Source organism: Myotis yumanensis, unplaced genomic scaffold (genome assembly GCF_028538775.1).
Source record: "Myotis yumanensis isolate MYYU_CA2020_CCGP unplaced genomic scaffold, mMyoYum1.0.hap1 SCAF_8, whole genome shotgun sequence".
Taxonomy (NCBI): Eukaryota; Metazoa; Chordata; class Mammalia; order Chiroptera; family Vespertilionidae; genus Myotis; species Myotis yumanensis.
The window spans coordinates 31,823,949-31,838,695 of record NW_027223759.1 but is presented as its reverse complement, the minus strand read 5'-3'; the positions used below and the strand labels follow the sequence as shown (position 1 = coordinate 31,838,695).

At 43.2% G+C, this 14,747-nt stretch overlaps 1 protein-coding gene and 2 non-coding genes across 5 annotated transcripts in view; all 3 read right to left on the bottom strand.

Annotated features, from left to right (window-relative positions):
* ATG16L1 (autophagy related 16 like 1) overlaps nt 1-14,747 on the bottom strand; it is a 33,983-nt gene that overhangs the window by 5,099 nt on the left and 14,137 nt on the right. Inside the window, exons 7-15 of one of the 3 annotated variants that reach the window (XM_070422437.1) lie at nt 13,592-13,678; nt 12,727-12,783; nt 12,452-12,502; nt 11,735-11,837; nt 8,652-8,757; nt 6,123-6,193; nt 5,366-5,437; nt 459-579; nt 94-199 (exon numbers count right to left, since the gene is read on the bottom strand). In XM_070422437.1, coding sequence (XP_070278538.1) covers nt 94-199; nt 459-579; nt 5,366-5,437; nt 6,123-6,193; nt 8,652-8,757; nt 11,735-11,837; nt 12,452-12,502; nt 12,727-12,783; nt 13,592-13,678 — 774 coding nt within the window. The remainder of the gene's footprint in view (nt 1-93; nt 200-458; nt 580-5,365; nt 5,438-6,122; nt 6,194-8,651; nt 8,758-11,734; nt 11,838-12,451; nt 12,503-12,726; nt 12,784-13,591; nt 13,679-14,747) is intronic. The other 2 variants (XM_070422438.1, XM_070422439.1) reach the window with 2 other exon arrangements.
* On the bottom strand, nt 1,063-1,323 carry LOC139015900 (small Cajal body-specific RNA 6). Its single transcript, XR_011472548.1, has one exon. It is a non-coding gene; the product is annotated as a small Cajal body-specific RNA 6 (non-coding RNA).
* On the bottom strand, nt 10,374-10,645 carry LOC139015901 (small Cajal body-specific RNA 6). Its single transcript, XR_011472549.1, has one exon. It is a non-coding gene; the product is annotated as a small Cajal body-specific RNA 6 (non-coding RNA).

The window sequence follows — 14,747 nt, the reverse complement described above, 5'->3', positions numbered from 1 at the left end:
ATTTAAAAAAACCCACATACAAATATTCACAGTTCTACCACATACAGACCCTCTCACATGCCTCCCCACCGAGGGAGCTCTTGGGTATCATACCGGATGTCCCAGAAACGAATTTTCTTGTCAAAATGTCCACTCATTACACACTGTTCTGTGCAGACAATATCGTTGCAGCTGGATCCCGCAAACACTGTCTTTATGCCTGAAAGAAAGCCGAACATCAGTCATCACGCAGAGGCTCCTCCGTGGCCGTCCACATAACCTCACTCCCTCAGACCCCCAAGCCAACAGAACTCCTCATTCACATGAAGCTTCAAACATGGAAAATTGCCACCACCTCAGCACCATTCTCACTTGCATTCAAACTGTATCACACTAAATGCAGGCTTTGAGGTAGAAATAAACACCTCTGCAGTTAATGTCTAATCCCACATATAAACAGAGAGACTGAATTTCCTCACAGACTTTGCTGCGCAGATCCCAGAGTTTGAGGGTCCGGTCATGACTTCCAGAAACAATACGCGCATTGTCCAGCAGGAACTTGGCAGAGAGCACTTTGCCACTGTGTCCCGTGAGTGTGTGCTAGGAGAGAGAAAATACGGCGGGATAAGCCTGTGGGCAGCACACTGCGAGGGAGCCAGCTTCTCCAAACACCCAACGGTTGGTCAGGAACATCAGAGGCAGAAGGACCAGTAGCTGGGGAAACACCCAAAAAGCCTATCTATCTACGGGTACTGCCCAGAGGTGAGGTGTATTAGAGGAATAGGATAAATCTCTGACCACAATAACATAAAAAAACAAAAAAAGCAAAAAAACAAAAACATCAGCAGTACAAAGTTCACGTGTCCCATCCTCAAAACCAGCAAGGGCAACCAGAGGACTTTTTTGAAACACTGCACTGTTCTTGCACCTTTTTAATAAGACTGTATTATATCAAATCACAACATTTTAAAAGCCTTGGGTTTAGCCAGTGCCTCTAAAAGTCAGAATAGACACAATTTACAAAAGGAAACATCAGGCCTCATTAAATAAACAATTAAAAGCCCTGGGGGTTTTTCAAAGAGAGGTCTCAGCTTGAAAGTCAGATCAGAACCACAGGTACCACACTCCCAGTAATCACATCCCTTCGAGACTGGCTGTGGGATGCCAACCACGTGTCCTCCCTGGGCTCGCCAAGGAACACAGACCTGGGACATCACAGAGTGTCAGCTGCCCTTTTACCCATCAAAGCACTACTGGAGCCTGATGGGAGCAAGGCGGCTGGGGATGGTGAGGATGCAGGGAGGGGACCTGGGGAGTCAGCCCTTTTACTAGTCATCATTGACCTCTTTTATATTTGCAAAACCTCAAAGGCTCAAAAGGTATTCACTGATGTTTTCTTTCTAATAAAAACAAGCCTTTTTAAAAGACCCTAGTATACTTACTCCACTGGTAATGATGGCTTTCAACCTCACTCCCAAAGATGAGACCTCAGAGTTTCGTGTAAAGTTTTCAGTGTTGAAATTTTAGAGTCCCGTCTTTCTGCTATACTGAGTGGAGCAACTGCATTTAGTACAGGAACAGAAACTTAGGACATGCGTACTTCTCCCTTTCTAAGAAGTCTGCTCGGCTTCTCACTCACATCCCTCACCCGACACCTCTCTGAAACTGGGACTGATCTTACAAGTGTGCCAGCAGGTGGTGGCTGGGCTGCAGCAGTGTGAAAGCTGCCACCAATCCTGCTGGTGAAAGCAACTCCAGCACCAAAGCTGACATTCCACACAGTACAGGAACGTGAGTCCACTCAGTACAACTCATCCAATCTGTACAAGTCAGAGGAGACAGGAATCTGGGTAGGTACTTCTCATGCAATGCAAATTAAGTCCTTAGTTCTGTGTATATGCACTGTCTGTAATCACATTTCACCAACATAGGGAGAAAACGACATCGCTCATGAATGGGCTATGCGAATGCACTCACTCTTGCACACTTTCACATTTCTGTACATTTCATGTTATTTTTAACATTATAGTATAAGCAGGTTTTCATGTGATAGCTGAAAACACATGGGCCTGGAGTCACCCTGATGTGGCTCTACACAGCCTGGGCCTCTAAGTTAAACTGAGGAAGACAAATCTCTTTCTCACGCTGGTTTAACAGTATGAAATAGGCACATGTGGACAGCACTAACTCTTCCTGTTTGCACCCTCACGCTTAAGTCTTCATAAATACTTTAATAGCTGAATAACCTGTATGTGGTGAGGTGACAATTTAGCTGAAATTTCCTTGGCCAGCAGACACTTAAGTTGCTTTAAAAGTTTCATGATAACAAATAATGTTGCAATGAACACTATGAGCACACAGCTTTTTCTTGAATTATTTCCTGGAATGAACTATTGGACTAATGCAGTGGTTCTCAACCTTCTGGCCCTTTAAATACAGTTCCTCATGTTGTGACCCCCAATCATAAAATTATTTTCGTTGCTACTTCATAACTGTAATGTTGCTACTGTTATGAATCGTAATGTAAATATCTGATATGCAGGATGGTCTTAGGCGACCCCTGTGAAAGGGTCTTTCGACCGCCAAAGGGGTCGCGACCCACAGGTTGAGAACCACTGGACTAATGGAATAAAGAAAAGGAATGTTTTTATTGGTTGGCCCTTCATATGTATTGTTAGCTTGCTTTTTAAAGTCTGGACTTCTGTGAATCTTGCTCTTGGTGGCAACCCGGATGGATCTGCCTGAGGCTGACTAGCTCCATCTCTATGTTCTCAACAGCAAGGAATTGAGCCTCCTATAAGCACTCACTTTTACCATTTAAAAAGTGCTTATTTTAAGTGGATCAGATTTATTAAAATTTTTTTCATTCACTCAGTTTTTTGTATTCACTTATAATATTTAATTTTAATACTACTTTTAAGTTTTACCTTAGTCTTTTCAACAAGGACTCACTAGACATGCCACAGTGGGTTCGGCTGTTGCAGCAGCTCGAGCCCCACATGGGAGGGAGGTTTGGCATGCTTTTCTAGCGCTCTGCCCAGACTCGCGTGTTCCGGGGCAGACCCCGAGGGCTGCCCACCATGCAGGCAGCTACTGTTAATATCAACTGAAGACCACTGATGCCAGAGAAATGCAGAACTTGATGAGGAAGTTTCTGAAATAATCACCACCACCTGAAAGCCAGTCCTGCCTCTGGCCACCTCTCCATGTCACTGTCAGAGAACTGAACAGGGTGGATTCTTCAATCCAGTTCCTCAAGTCACAGCTCAGAGAGCGGCCGGGCCAGTTGGCACTGACTTTAGATTTTTAAGGGAGTCTAACACACCTGGTATTGAAGGAGTCCTGTCATGGGCCCCCTTCAATGCCAGGCTGTTTCTAGGGGCCCTTTTCTAAAAGGGTTTTAAAGCAAGCACTCACCCAGCTGCTTCTTGCATCTAGTCTCTCCCAACACTATTCGCTTATCATCAAAGTTAAAGAGATACTGACCAGTGCTTGGATCTGAGTTTTAGACCATAGGTGTCCATTCATCCTCTGTAGAGAGGGTCTAAGTGGGAGCCACAGCCCCTACAACAGGAAGCCCACTTAGTTCCGGGCCTTAGTAAGGGTATGATGTGTGAAAAAGGCCTCCTGGATCTCTTCTCACATTTACTGAGGAACAGGACATGGCTGTGAGCAGACCTGAGGCCACAGAGCCAGCTAGTCCAGCGAAGGAGACGATGGCCCCAACACGAGCCCAGCTTGCCAGCACCCTCAGTTGCAGAACCCTCTCTGATAAAACCTCAACAGTATGACCTCTGTCTTCTAGAACTACCTCACCTCCAGATTCTCTTCCTCTTATGTCAGACCCAAAGGTGATGCCCACCTGTAAAGAACTCTACCAACGAAAAATACATCCTGCACAACTGATTGACTCAACTGCCTGCCTGGGTCCTCCCTCCAAGGGCCGCAAATGTAAGGAAAGCTGTACGTCCCTCAATTAAACACTTCAGCTGTTTCCCAGTCTAGAATAATCCAGGCCAATCCAATACAGGAAAGAGCACAGGCCTCAATTCCAATTCTCACCTGTTTGTTAACTATGTGACCTCGGGCAAATCGGAGCCTCAGCCCCCTCATCTAACCACCTTAGCTGCCTTCCTGGGGACTACAGCAGTAATGCACATAACACCCTCAGTACTGGATCTAATACACAGAGGCCACTCAAGAAAAGCCACCTTCCTTCAGGTAAGTTAATGATTGCAGACGCATACAACTGTCTTACACGGCAGTTACACAGAACATGGCAGACCACAGAACGAATTAAAAAACTGCTACGAGAACAGGCTAGGCATCTTTCCATGTTTAGCGTGAACTCTCACGCTTTAAGCTGAAAACTCGCTCAAATATTTGAACAGAAGTGAACTGTTGCTTGAGGCGGGCCTAGCCCTGCCTGTGGGTGCCAGCAGTCCACTTCCACTCCTTCACTCAGACAAGAACCCAGGCAGGCTCTTCAGCTTTCAGGGAACATAATCTGTCATCTTCACGCTTTAGACTTTATATGTGCAGCCCTGGATCTTCTTTCAACTAAGAGTCAAGAATTACCACTGTGATCATTTTTCACAGCACCTTCAAGAAAATGGAAAGTCTAAGGGATCCATTCACTGTGTTTCTAATGATTCTTCTAGCTGCACTCTTGTGTCACCAAAACAGACCACCGTACACCACCCAGCGCAGCTCCCACCTCCCTGCATTTACCTTTAATAAGTTCATCTTGACATCATGCCGTTTTCTGTGTGGGCTGACACACAGAGCTGCTGTCAAAGTCTTTTGGTAAAATGCCTACCAATGTCAAGTTCGCCCTCCATCTTAGCTTTCAGCAGCCCTTATTTAACGAGCTCATGGGAAGACTCCTTCAAGCTTAAGGAGAAAAGCCAGTCTCCAAATCAAATGATGTGTTTTTCATTAGAACAAAGGCAATATAACCCTCACATTTTGGTCTTTGTCTTGGAATCCACAGGACTTCTCGGCAAGTCTGGGTTCAGATACAGGCTTCCTCCACATCTGATCCCATTACACTCCCTCCCCCTGCCCTCCCATCTGACTCCTAGCATTAGTTGTTTTCTCTCAATCACAGAGCATCCATATGTATGTCTATATCCTACTTTTCCAGCTATACTCTGGGAGGTAATTACTGTCAGTTTATATGCTGTCATCAAGACCGCTGAAATTAAGCTAAGACTGGTATCTATGAAAGTACCTCCTCTTATAAATAGGAATGTTCCGAGTCTTTCATGGAAAAGTGAAGGTTTCCTATTGCAGATTAAATGGACCTGCTATTGCCTACCATTGTTGTGCCTCGATAACCATGAGAAGTTAGGAGATTATACTAATTTTCCTAACTGGGTCTTACCCGTAACCGATAATCATCCACGGTCCAGATTCGGCTTGCAAAATCATTTGAAGCTGCTAAGAGGTAAGATCCCTATTGAAATAAAGGAGGAGGGAGGGTGAGACACAAATTTCAGCCAAAATAGAGGAATTTAGTTCACACAATACAAACTCCCCAATAATAAAGTCCAAGAAGGTCTAGATGTCTAAAACTATACACTTGATCCAAATACCAACTATTATCACCAGTGTCTGTCAACTCACCCACCCCGTTACGTTCAGACCTTTCTATTAAGCTCGCTCAATCTCGCCTGAAGGTCGAAGACCCTCCAGCTCAAAATGGAACTTGGCCTCCTGCATTCACTTCCCTCCGCTGCCCACCTTCAGTAACAGCAAATACTAATTCTCTACACGCTGCTCCGGCCAGAAAGCCCACAGGAACTGACTCTCCCCTTGTCTCACCTCCCAGCTACCCCCTCGGAGATCTGCTCATCTCTGGCGCAGGTCTAGCTGGATGCCCTCCTCTCCACCCACAACACCTCAGCCCAAACTGGGACTTGTATCAAGTCTGCAGAGATCAGCTGGGTTAATGCAGACCTGCCTCCCCAACCCAGTTACGATCAGCACAGAATTTGTAATCTACCTGCATCTTTCTTTAATACTGATTTTACTCAAGATAAGTAGCAAACCAGGTGAGTTATTTAAAAATTTTGAAAACCAGATGTCTTGTTTCTAAACACCTCTGAATGCACCTATTTCCCCAGGTGTTAGATACTTACAGCACTATCAAATTCAATGCTTGTAATTCCTGCGTTACTGCCAGAGAGGGAACCCTTGAACTCACACTTGTCTGGATAAAAAGAAAGATGGAGGAAAGAGAAGGTAAAGCCATTATGTAAGTTAAAATGGGGCACCCGAAACACTGGAAGCCAACTATATTGTCAAAACAGCATTCCTGCACCATCACAGAATCAACCAGCAGGACAGACAGAATACGAGACATTTCTAAGAGCAATGAAGGTATATGTGGATGCAGAGCCTAGCATTTTGCATGTGTGTTAAGCTGTTCTTTTAGAGAAATTTAGTGTATATAGGCCATGTCAATTGACTTAGAGACTGAGTTTCATTTAGTTGTTATTTCTCAGTAAAATTTTCTAACTTACATCATAAACACATCTTTGGGTTTGATCCGTGTTTGGACCAACTTAACTACCAACTCTGAACCATCAACTTTTCAGAACCCAGGTGTGATCATTTCAGGAATGTCTGAAAAGAGCTTTTGCTTTAGGTAGGTGTAAATGGCTAGTCATTAGAATTCCAGTTAACCAGTTTGAAATTTCTGGAGTTTGTCCTTGCACTTACTCTATGTCCATGAACTCCAAGACTCCGGCAACCCAGCTGCCTGCCAGTGCTCCCTCCCTCTATCCAGCCTCCCTCACCAACAGACTCAGCTACCGCTCCTGGGTCCTACTCTCACAGAACTGGCCCCACACACGGAAACTTCAATTATGCAGACATAAGCTTAGAGGATTACAAGTCTTGATGACGAAGTGATTACATTCCTTTTTTATAGGGTAGCTTAAGGGTGACCTATATAGACAAGCTAAGAAAACAATTACGGACCCATTCTAAATCAAGTTCATAAAAGGGGAGCACAGGACGAGAAACATTTCAATGTTATCTCTTACTCAACACTTCTAAATAATAGCAATATGAATACAGGTTTGGAGCTGTCAAACATATTTAGGGCTGGGATTATTAACCTGGTCTATGAACTCCACCTCTATACTTACTTGAAAAATATAGCACATTATATGCCTCTTCCTGGATCTTAGCTTTCATTAGATTTTCCAAAGTAAAAAGGGCCAACATCCACTAATTAGGTCTTTATTTAGATTACACCTTTACAGACCAAATTATTATTGCAAATTCTAAGAAACAGCTCTCTGACTTATGCCCAAAATAGTCGTCTACTTGTTTGGCAGCCAAAATGCAAGAAGTGATCGATAAATGCTATTCCACACAAGAGATTGATCTCAAAAGACCAAACACCTTGTTAAAAGTAAAAAGCTCTTTTATCTAGAAGGCACCAAGGGAGGTTATATTAACGCTGTTTATAGAAGTAATTACCAATGGAGCCTCTGCTTTGACAGAAAGAGCAAGGATGGGTGTTCCTACTGGGTGGAGAGTGCCATTCTTCTGATATTTTAAAAGAGTAAAAACAGGACACCCCAAACTATTTCATAAACAGTCTCTTGGACTTTGTACCTTCCAAGGTTCAGTAAATATTAGCCAAGAGGAACAAAACTGCAGACTGAACAGGCTGTTGTGGACTAATTCTAATGGGCTTCAACTACTTGTAACTGCCAGGGATTTAACTACTGAGCCACTTTCTTGAAAATCAAATGCCAGGGCAGACACACTTGGAGCTTTACTGACCACCTGTTCTAACAGACAGACTGCTCTTCTGTAACCACAGTGATCTACAGTGTTCTTCAGCAACTCTACAGCTTAGGGGAGGCTGTCATGGAGAAAACAAGGGACTTGCAGTTAGAAGACCTAACTCAGCTCCTAGGTTCCACCACTCCTTTCCACGTAAATCATCTATCAGTCATGTAAATCAACTATGTAAATCTGGTAGTGCCCCCTGAGTTTTCAAATACAGGTGATACCCACCTTTCTAACTGCCTAGGGCCATTGTGAGAATCAAAGGAAATAACACAGACAAAAGGCCCTCTGAAACTATTAACTGCTGGACAGGGAGCATGTATGTGCTGTAACTATGGAAACTTGACAAAGTGGTTCCTACAAAAACCTTCAGCCTATTCTTTGACCTTGCTTTATTAAAAGTATATGTATATTTAACTGAATCTCAAAATGTTGAAATTGGGCTATGTTGTAGCTTCAGCATTTTAAGAGATGGGTTCATTAACTCCCATCTTTCAAAATGCCATCCCATTTCTGAGAGCTCTGAGATCAATTCTGAAACCCCGTGTCTTGATCTTAGGGTCCTTGTCTGATAAGCTGCTTTTAATTTTCCTTTAAAAACCTGCACTTTCTTGGAAGGTATTCTGATTAGAATATATTTGTAAAACACAAACATATCCATAACTTTACAGTGTTTTCCAGTCACTGCTTGGAAACACAGAGAAAACATCATCAGCTATAAAGTGCAACTGAGACAGTAATGATGCTCTGGTCAGGCTCCTTACACAAACTGTGCTTTGAGAAGATGAACAATTCAAAGGTTGCCTGAAACCAAGTCAAACAGATGTCACAGCTTCCTTTTGTACACTCTGAGATCTCACCTCCGGACACTTCCCAAAGCTTAACCCTCCGATCCATGCCGCCCGTGGCCAACAGCCGGGATCCGGGACTGAACTGCACAGCGTTGACTTCCCCATCATGAGCATCCTGCAAGACAAGCACCCTTTCAGACCCAATCACTGCCATTCCCAGGAAGAAACAGCCCAATATAGTGAGCCCTCTGAATGTCTCACGAGGTTGAACATTCATCCTTAATGAGAAGAATCTCATCATAAACTACATCGGGCTCCTAGCGCAGGCTTTCCTAAGATTCTATCATTTTATTCTTATAGCTAACAGTTCCACTTATTTAAATACAGTGCAACCTTTCAGGATTCAAAATCTGTGTAAACTGCTTCAAGTTTGTTGTCACATTAATCTTATTTCTTTTAAGAATAAGAAATTTCAATTTATATTCTTATATGATCTTAATAGCTTTAGAGTAAGAATGTGATTACCTGCTTCCCTTTTGGTCCAGATTGCATGAATACACATCACATTATGTATCTAATTAATGTACAGCATGACTTCTCATGATAAAGAAAGCTTTTATGGCTTTCCTAACAAGGATATTCTAACATGGAGTCCCAATATGAGCAGATGCCAGTGCTACTGAGGCACAGCAGTGTTAGAGTGAGATTCTATGCGGGCATTAATGTGTATGAGCAGTGTGACTTCTGGCAAGTTCCTTACCTTCCTGAAGCCTCAGTTTGCTCATCTATACAAAAGGACTTCCAGAAGTCTTGTGACCTAGGACTGTGCCTGACTACAAGACCTTCAACAAAAGTTAACTGGTGTTATTTTGGGAGAATTTAAATTCATCATAGGGAAATTACTAAGACTGGCATCCACACTGGAACGCATGATATGACAAAATGGCATCTGTGGTCAGAAAAAAAGAAAACCAAGCAAAAAGCATCCCATCCTAGATTGAGAGGAGAAAATGCCAGAAGTGGTTGCTATAATCTCTTCTCTTTAAGACCCTGGATACTGGATGTCAGCTGTAATTAAAACATAAATAACATAAAATAAAATAAAATAAAATTTTTTAAAGACCATGGCCAGGCTGGTGTGGCTTAGTTGGTTGAACATCAACCCATGCACCAAGAGGTCGCTTGATCCCCAGTAGGGGTTGTGCAGGGGGCAGCCGACTGATGTTTCTCTCTTTCCCTCTCCCTCTCTAAAAATATCAATAAAAATATATTTTTAAAAAAAGACCATGGATACTAAAATATCTATGGATAAAACAATGTCTGGGACTCTGCTCCAACAAGAATGTGCAGGGGAGAGACAGTAAGATGGAGAAACGTGGCTAAATGAAGCTGCCAGACTGGATGATGGTACCCCAACGTTCTTTTTACTCTCCACTCTGATGACTGAAAATTTCCACAATAAAATGGAAAAAAAACCCACAAGACCATGAAAGAATGGATTATAAACATTAGATCATTAGACAGGTCATCAATCATTTGCCCAAAAGGTTATTTTGGGAAGACAAAATCTGATCTTCACATTTGCCTGGGACTGAAAAAGATGCTTACTTAACATATTATTTCGAGCATAACTGGATATAAACATCACTTTATTATTTCCTTGCTTGGTGATCTGATTTCCCGTCCCTCCTGTGTCCACTGCTGAAAAGCTGTATGACAGGAGACCAAACGTTTTAGCTCCTGTAATTCCCTTCCTTGTCTTTTAAAAAGAATGTATCTTTCTATTGAAGAGGTCTCAGATTGAAAACTTGAGATCATGCACCATCACACCCATGGTTGCCCTCGTCACGCTCCTGAAGGCTGGTTCTGTTGGATAGTTGTCAGCTGTGAACTGACCACTCTCAGAAACACACACTGACAGAATCCCAATTATCAGCTGCTCCATTATCCCATGCACATGACTTAAATGTGATAGGAGGAAAAAATGGGCTGCTGGGAGCTGAGGGCAAGGAAGGGACTGTGACATTAAGTGCAATCAGACCTTTTACCAATCATCATTGACCTCTGTGAGGTGCCAGGCCTGCCAGGGAACCACGGGAGTACAGTGGGACTTTCTTTATATCTAAGGTAGTTCACTGTGTGCAAATATCCAATTACTAAAGTTTCTCCTGATGCCTAGAACGGAAAGCTCCCCCATATAAATCCCATCTCATTTTTAAAACAAGTCTTTCTCTCCCCAGAAAGCTGGCTCCTCTAACTCACTGCAAGAGTCAGCCCAACTTTCTGGGATCTGCTCTTCCTGTCTGCCTTTCCCCACCTTCACTTGAGCCCTGAGCCAGGCACTCTCCTGTTTCCACGCTGGTTCAGTGTCTGCTCAGCCTCTCCAGCAGGGACCACACTATCCTTTTGTACTAGGACCCAGCTCTGAACTCCAGCTGACAGTACCTGATACCATAATGGCTTCTGCCAAGAACTGCTTCCAACCATGTGCTCCTAATGGTCAGAAGTCCCACAGATAGAGGTGTGAATCATGAAGCCAATAGTCACCCTATTGACCCTTCCAAACAGACCATGGACTAGACCAGTGATGGCAAACCTTTTGAGCTCAGCGTGTCAGCGTTTTGAAAAACCCTAACTTAACTCTGGTGCCGTGTCACATATAGAAATTTTTTGATATTTGCAACCATAGTAAAACAAAGATTTATATTTTTGATATTTATTTTATATATTTAAATGCCATTTAACAAGAAAAATCAACCAAAAAAATGAGTTCGCGTGTCACCTCTGACCCGCGTGTCATAGGTTCACCATCACTGGACTAGACTCTTACTCTAAATTGGAGCCAACTGGTGACAGCGATTGCATGAATTACTAATTTCTCACATCTCTAATTATTTTCCCTTGCTCCATCCCTCATGCTTCCAATCCTCTCTTAGCCAGTCCTGTATTACGGAGGGTGACTGTAATAAATTCTATCCTCTGAAGCTAAGCAAAACGTATTAATCCCTTTCATCAGACAGAGACAGGTGCAAAGGCCTGATATAAATAAAGCAAGAAATAGCTTATCAGCTGCAGCAGGAGAAAGGACCCTTTAATTGTCACACTGTTACCATACTAGGCTTCGTGTGGGTTTGGGGAGAAACCATACTTACAAAGACACACACTGCAGTTGTTGGGACCCTCACTTCTTTACTAGAACCAGGATGAGTATCCGCATTGTCATGAGGAACCGGAAAGGAAGAGACAGAGCGCCTCCTAAGAAGTAACACAAAGGAGAACATTAGAAAAGACCGCACAAGGCTACTTGTCCATCAACCTCAGAAGGGAGTCAAAGACCTTTTTATCAATAACTTTTTTCCCTTTTAGACCCTTCAAACTACAAAATGATTGGCCAAATCAGAAACATCCTCACTCAAGGACAACTGGGAAGATAGGCAGCACATACTTGTACTCCCGTTTGCTAACTCATGGACTCCAAAACTCAACATTGAGAAGAGTCCTGAACTACTGCTTCCCAGTCCATAAACTACTGAAGACTTTCTGAACATAATCTAAGTGCTAGCTCAGAAAGAGCTCGGTATTTTTGTAAAACAATTTAAAGACGTTTCTATGCCTAGTCAGTCATCCTCAGCATACACTGTGGTCAAGGCAAGTTGAACACATGCCAAGAAAGAGCGGCGAGAGCGTGGCTGTTGTACAGAGCTCAACCTAATCGCCCCCATTCAGAGGGCTGCCGGCATTCCTAGGAACATGCAAAGCGTCTTGGTTAGAACATGGACATAGATGATGGAGGGCAGTGAAGCGGTGATCAGCTTAATTATCAATGACCCACACCCACATGCTGGGATAAGAGTAGATAATATTTTCACCTGGCAGCATCAGAAGAAGAGTGATGTCCCAAAATGGGAGACTCGGACAGACTAAAGGATAAGGCCAGAGATCAGCACGCAGCAAGATTAAGAGAAAGGAAGTTGAGGAAAAAGAAAGAAGCTAAATGAAAAGCTGAAATTAAGGCATCTGTATATTCTGTACCACTGACATTCTGGTGTACATTAAAAAAAAAAAAAAGATAATAAATCATGTACATATACTTAGGTATATTTACATACATATCAACAAGGAAAGGTGAAGGTTTCTAACCTACCCAAAGATATTAGTGATAGAATCCAGAAGGCCTCCAGCAGGCTGCGAGAGTCGCTTACTAAAGAGGAGGGGAGGATAGGTTTAAACCTTAGGAACATTTTGCCCAAATAATCAATCAATAAAACAGTCCACAAAAATAGGTTACCTGGGAGTATGTTTCCCACGAGTTCCCAAACCCCAGCCGAGAAACCCATTGCAGTATAAACCACCAGACAACAGTGGGAAGGTCGGAGGGAAACCCAGCCTCAAAGTTTTAAAAGAAACAAGGATCCCTAGAATTAAATGAACTTCCTTGGCAATAATGCTTTTGACAATGAAACTGTCTAACTGACCTAACAATTTCTGGCTATTAATATCCAATCCCCATTCTTTCAGTCCTGCTTAACCAAATAAAAAGAATCCTGGATCCCAATAAGAATTAATCAGTATGATCTAAACCAGCAGTCACCAACCTTTCCGACCTCACGGACCACTGGTTGGTGACCGCTGCTCCAAACGTTTCCTTAAACCAGTGGTCGCCAACCTTTCGGATCTCACGGACCACCAGTGGTCCGAGGACCACCGGTTGGCGACTGCTGATCTAAACAATCACCCTGCCTAATAAGGTTGAACTGTCATTTTTTAGGAACCATTGAACTTTTTCTGCTTCCCTTCACAGCAGGTGGCAACATTAGGGGACGGCTTGCCTCCCTTTAAGTAGACTGCAAGATGGGGTCACTGAGGAGCCTACTGATCTCTGTGGTTGTGCAAGAGGACCGGTGCCCCAGCACAGAGGCCTGGGTGCATCAGATTGCTGTCGTGGCCACAAATGTGCTCTGTGAAACTGCACCCGCATTTTCCTTTCCTGGCCAAACCCGTCTACTTACGTGGCTGCTCTGCTGATGGCTCGCATGGGAGAGGTCTCTTCAGTGTGATCAGAGGTCTCATCCACAATGACTTCAATGTCATCATCCCTGGAAAGAAGGGCAAGAGGTAGAGTCTTTGATTCTGCTCAATCTGGACCAACAGGATTTTTGTTTTTTAATGTTTTTACTGACTTCAGAGAGAGGAAGGAAGAGAGAGGAATAGAAACATTAATGATGAGAGAGAATCATTGATCGCTGCCTCCTGCATGCCCCCTACTGGGAATTGAGCCAGAAATCAGGGCATGTGCCCTGACCAAGAATCAAACTGTGACCTCCTGGTTCATGGGTTGACACTCAATCACTGAGCCACACCGGCTGGGCTCAACAGGATTTTTATGATGAGTCTGTTGTGCAAATGCCAACACCATTTCCCAGTAACATACCACTTATGTGACTTCGCTATGACATCAATGTTTAAGGGTTCTCTGGAGAAAAAGGAGCTGTCATGCTCTGAACAATACTAAAAGAAACATTCAACCTGTCTAAATCATATCCAGAATTCAGCTGAGGACAACCTTAAAAGTGAGCTTTTGATCTTTTCAGATCCCACTTAGAAAGCAAATAATGGTTTATTAAGCCCAGAACCACATAACCAGCACATAACTTCTTGCCATCAGAAGTCTGGCGAGCAGCTGAAGGCCTCCTGCCCTTGAACAACTGGACCGTACTAACCAATAAATAGTTCCCTGAGACAGGGAAGGGACACAGATAGGGGCAGCTACAAAGTATAAGAAAACAAGTAAAGGGAGAAGGTCCTGTTGAATAAGCAAAGGGACCCATAAAAGGGCAATGAAATCAATAGTTGCCTTAACAACTGTTTTAAATATTACTTTAATAATATAAAAAACAGGAAAGCAAAATCTAAACATAATTCACTTACACTCTGGGTAGTTTATGTTTAAACTACTCAGTGCTCCTGCCCCGGCCGGGTGTTGGTTGGAGTGTCATCCAGTACACCAAAAGGTTTCAGGTTCAATTCCTGATTTCTCTTTCACATGGATGTTCTCCCCCACCCCCACCCCCCACCTCAAATCAATCAAAATATTCTCTGGTGAGGATTAAGAAGAAAAAAAAAAATTAAGTCCTTGGTGCTCCTGACATTTGGAGAGTCCAACGC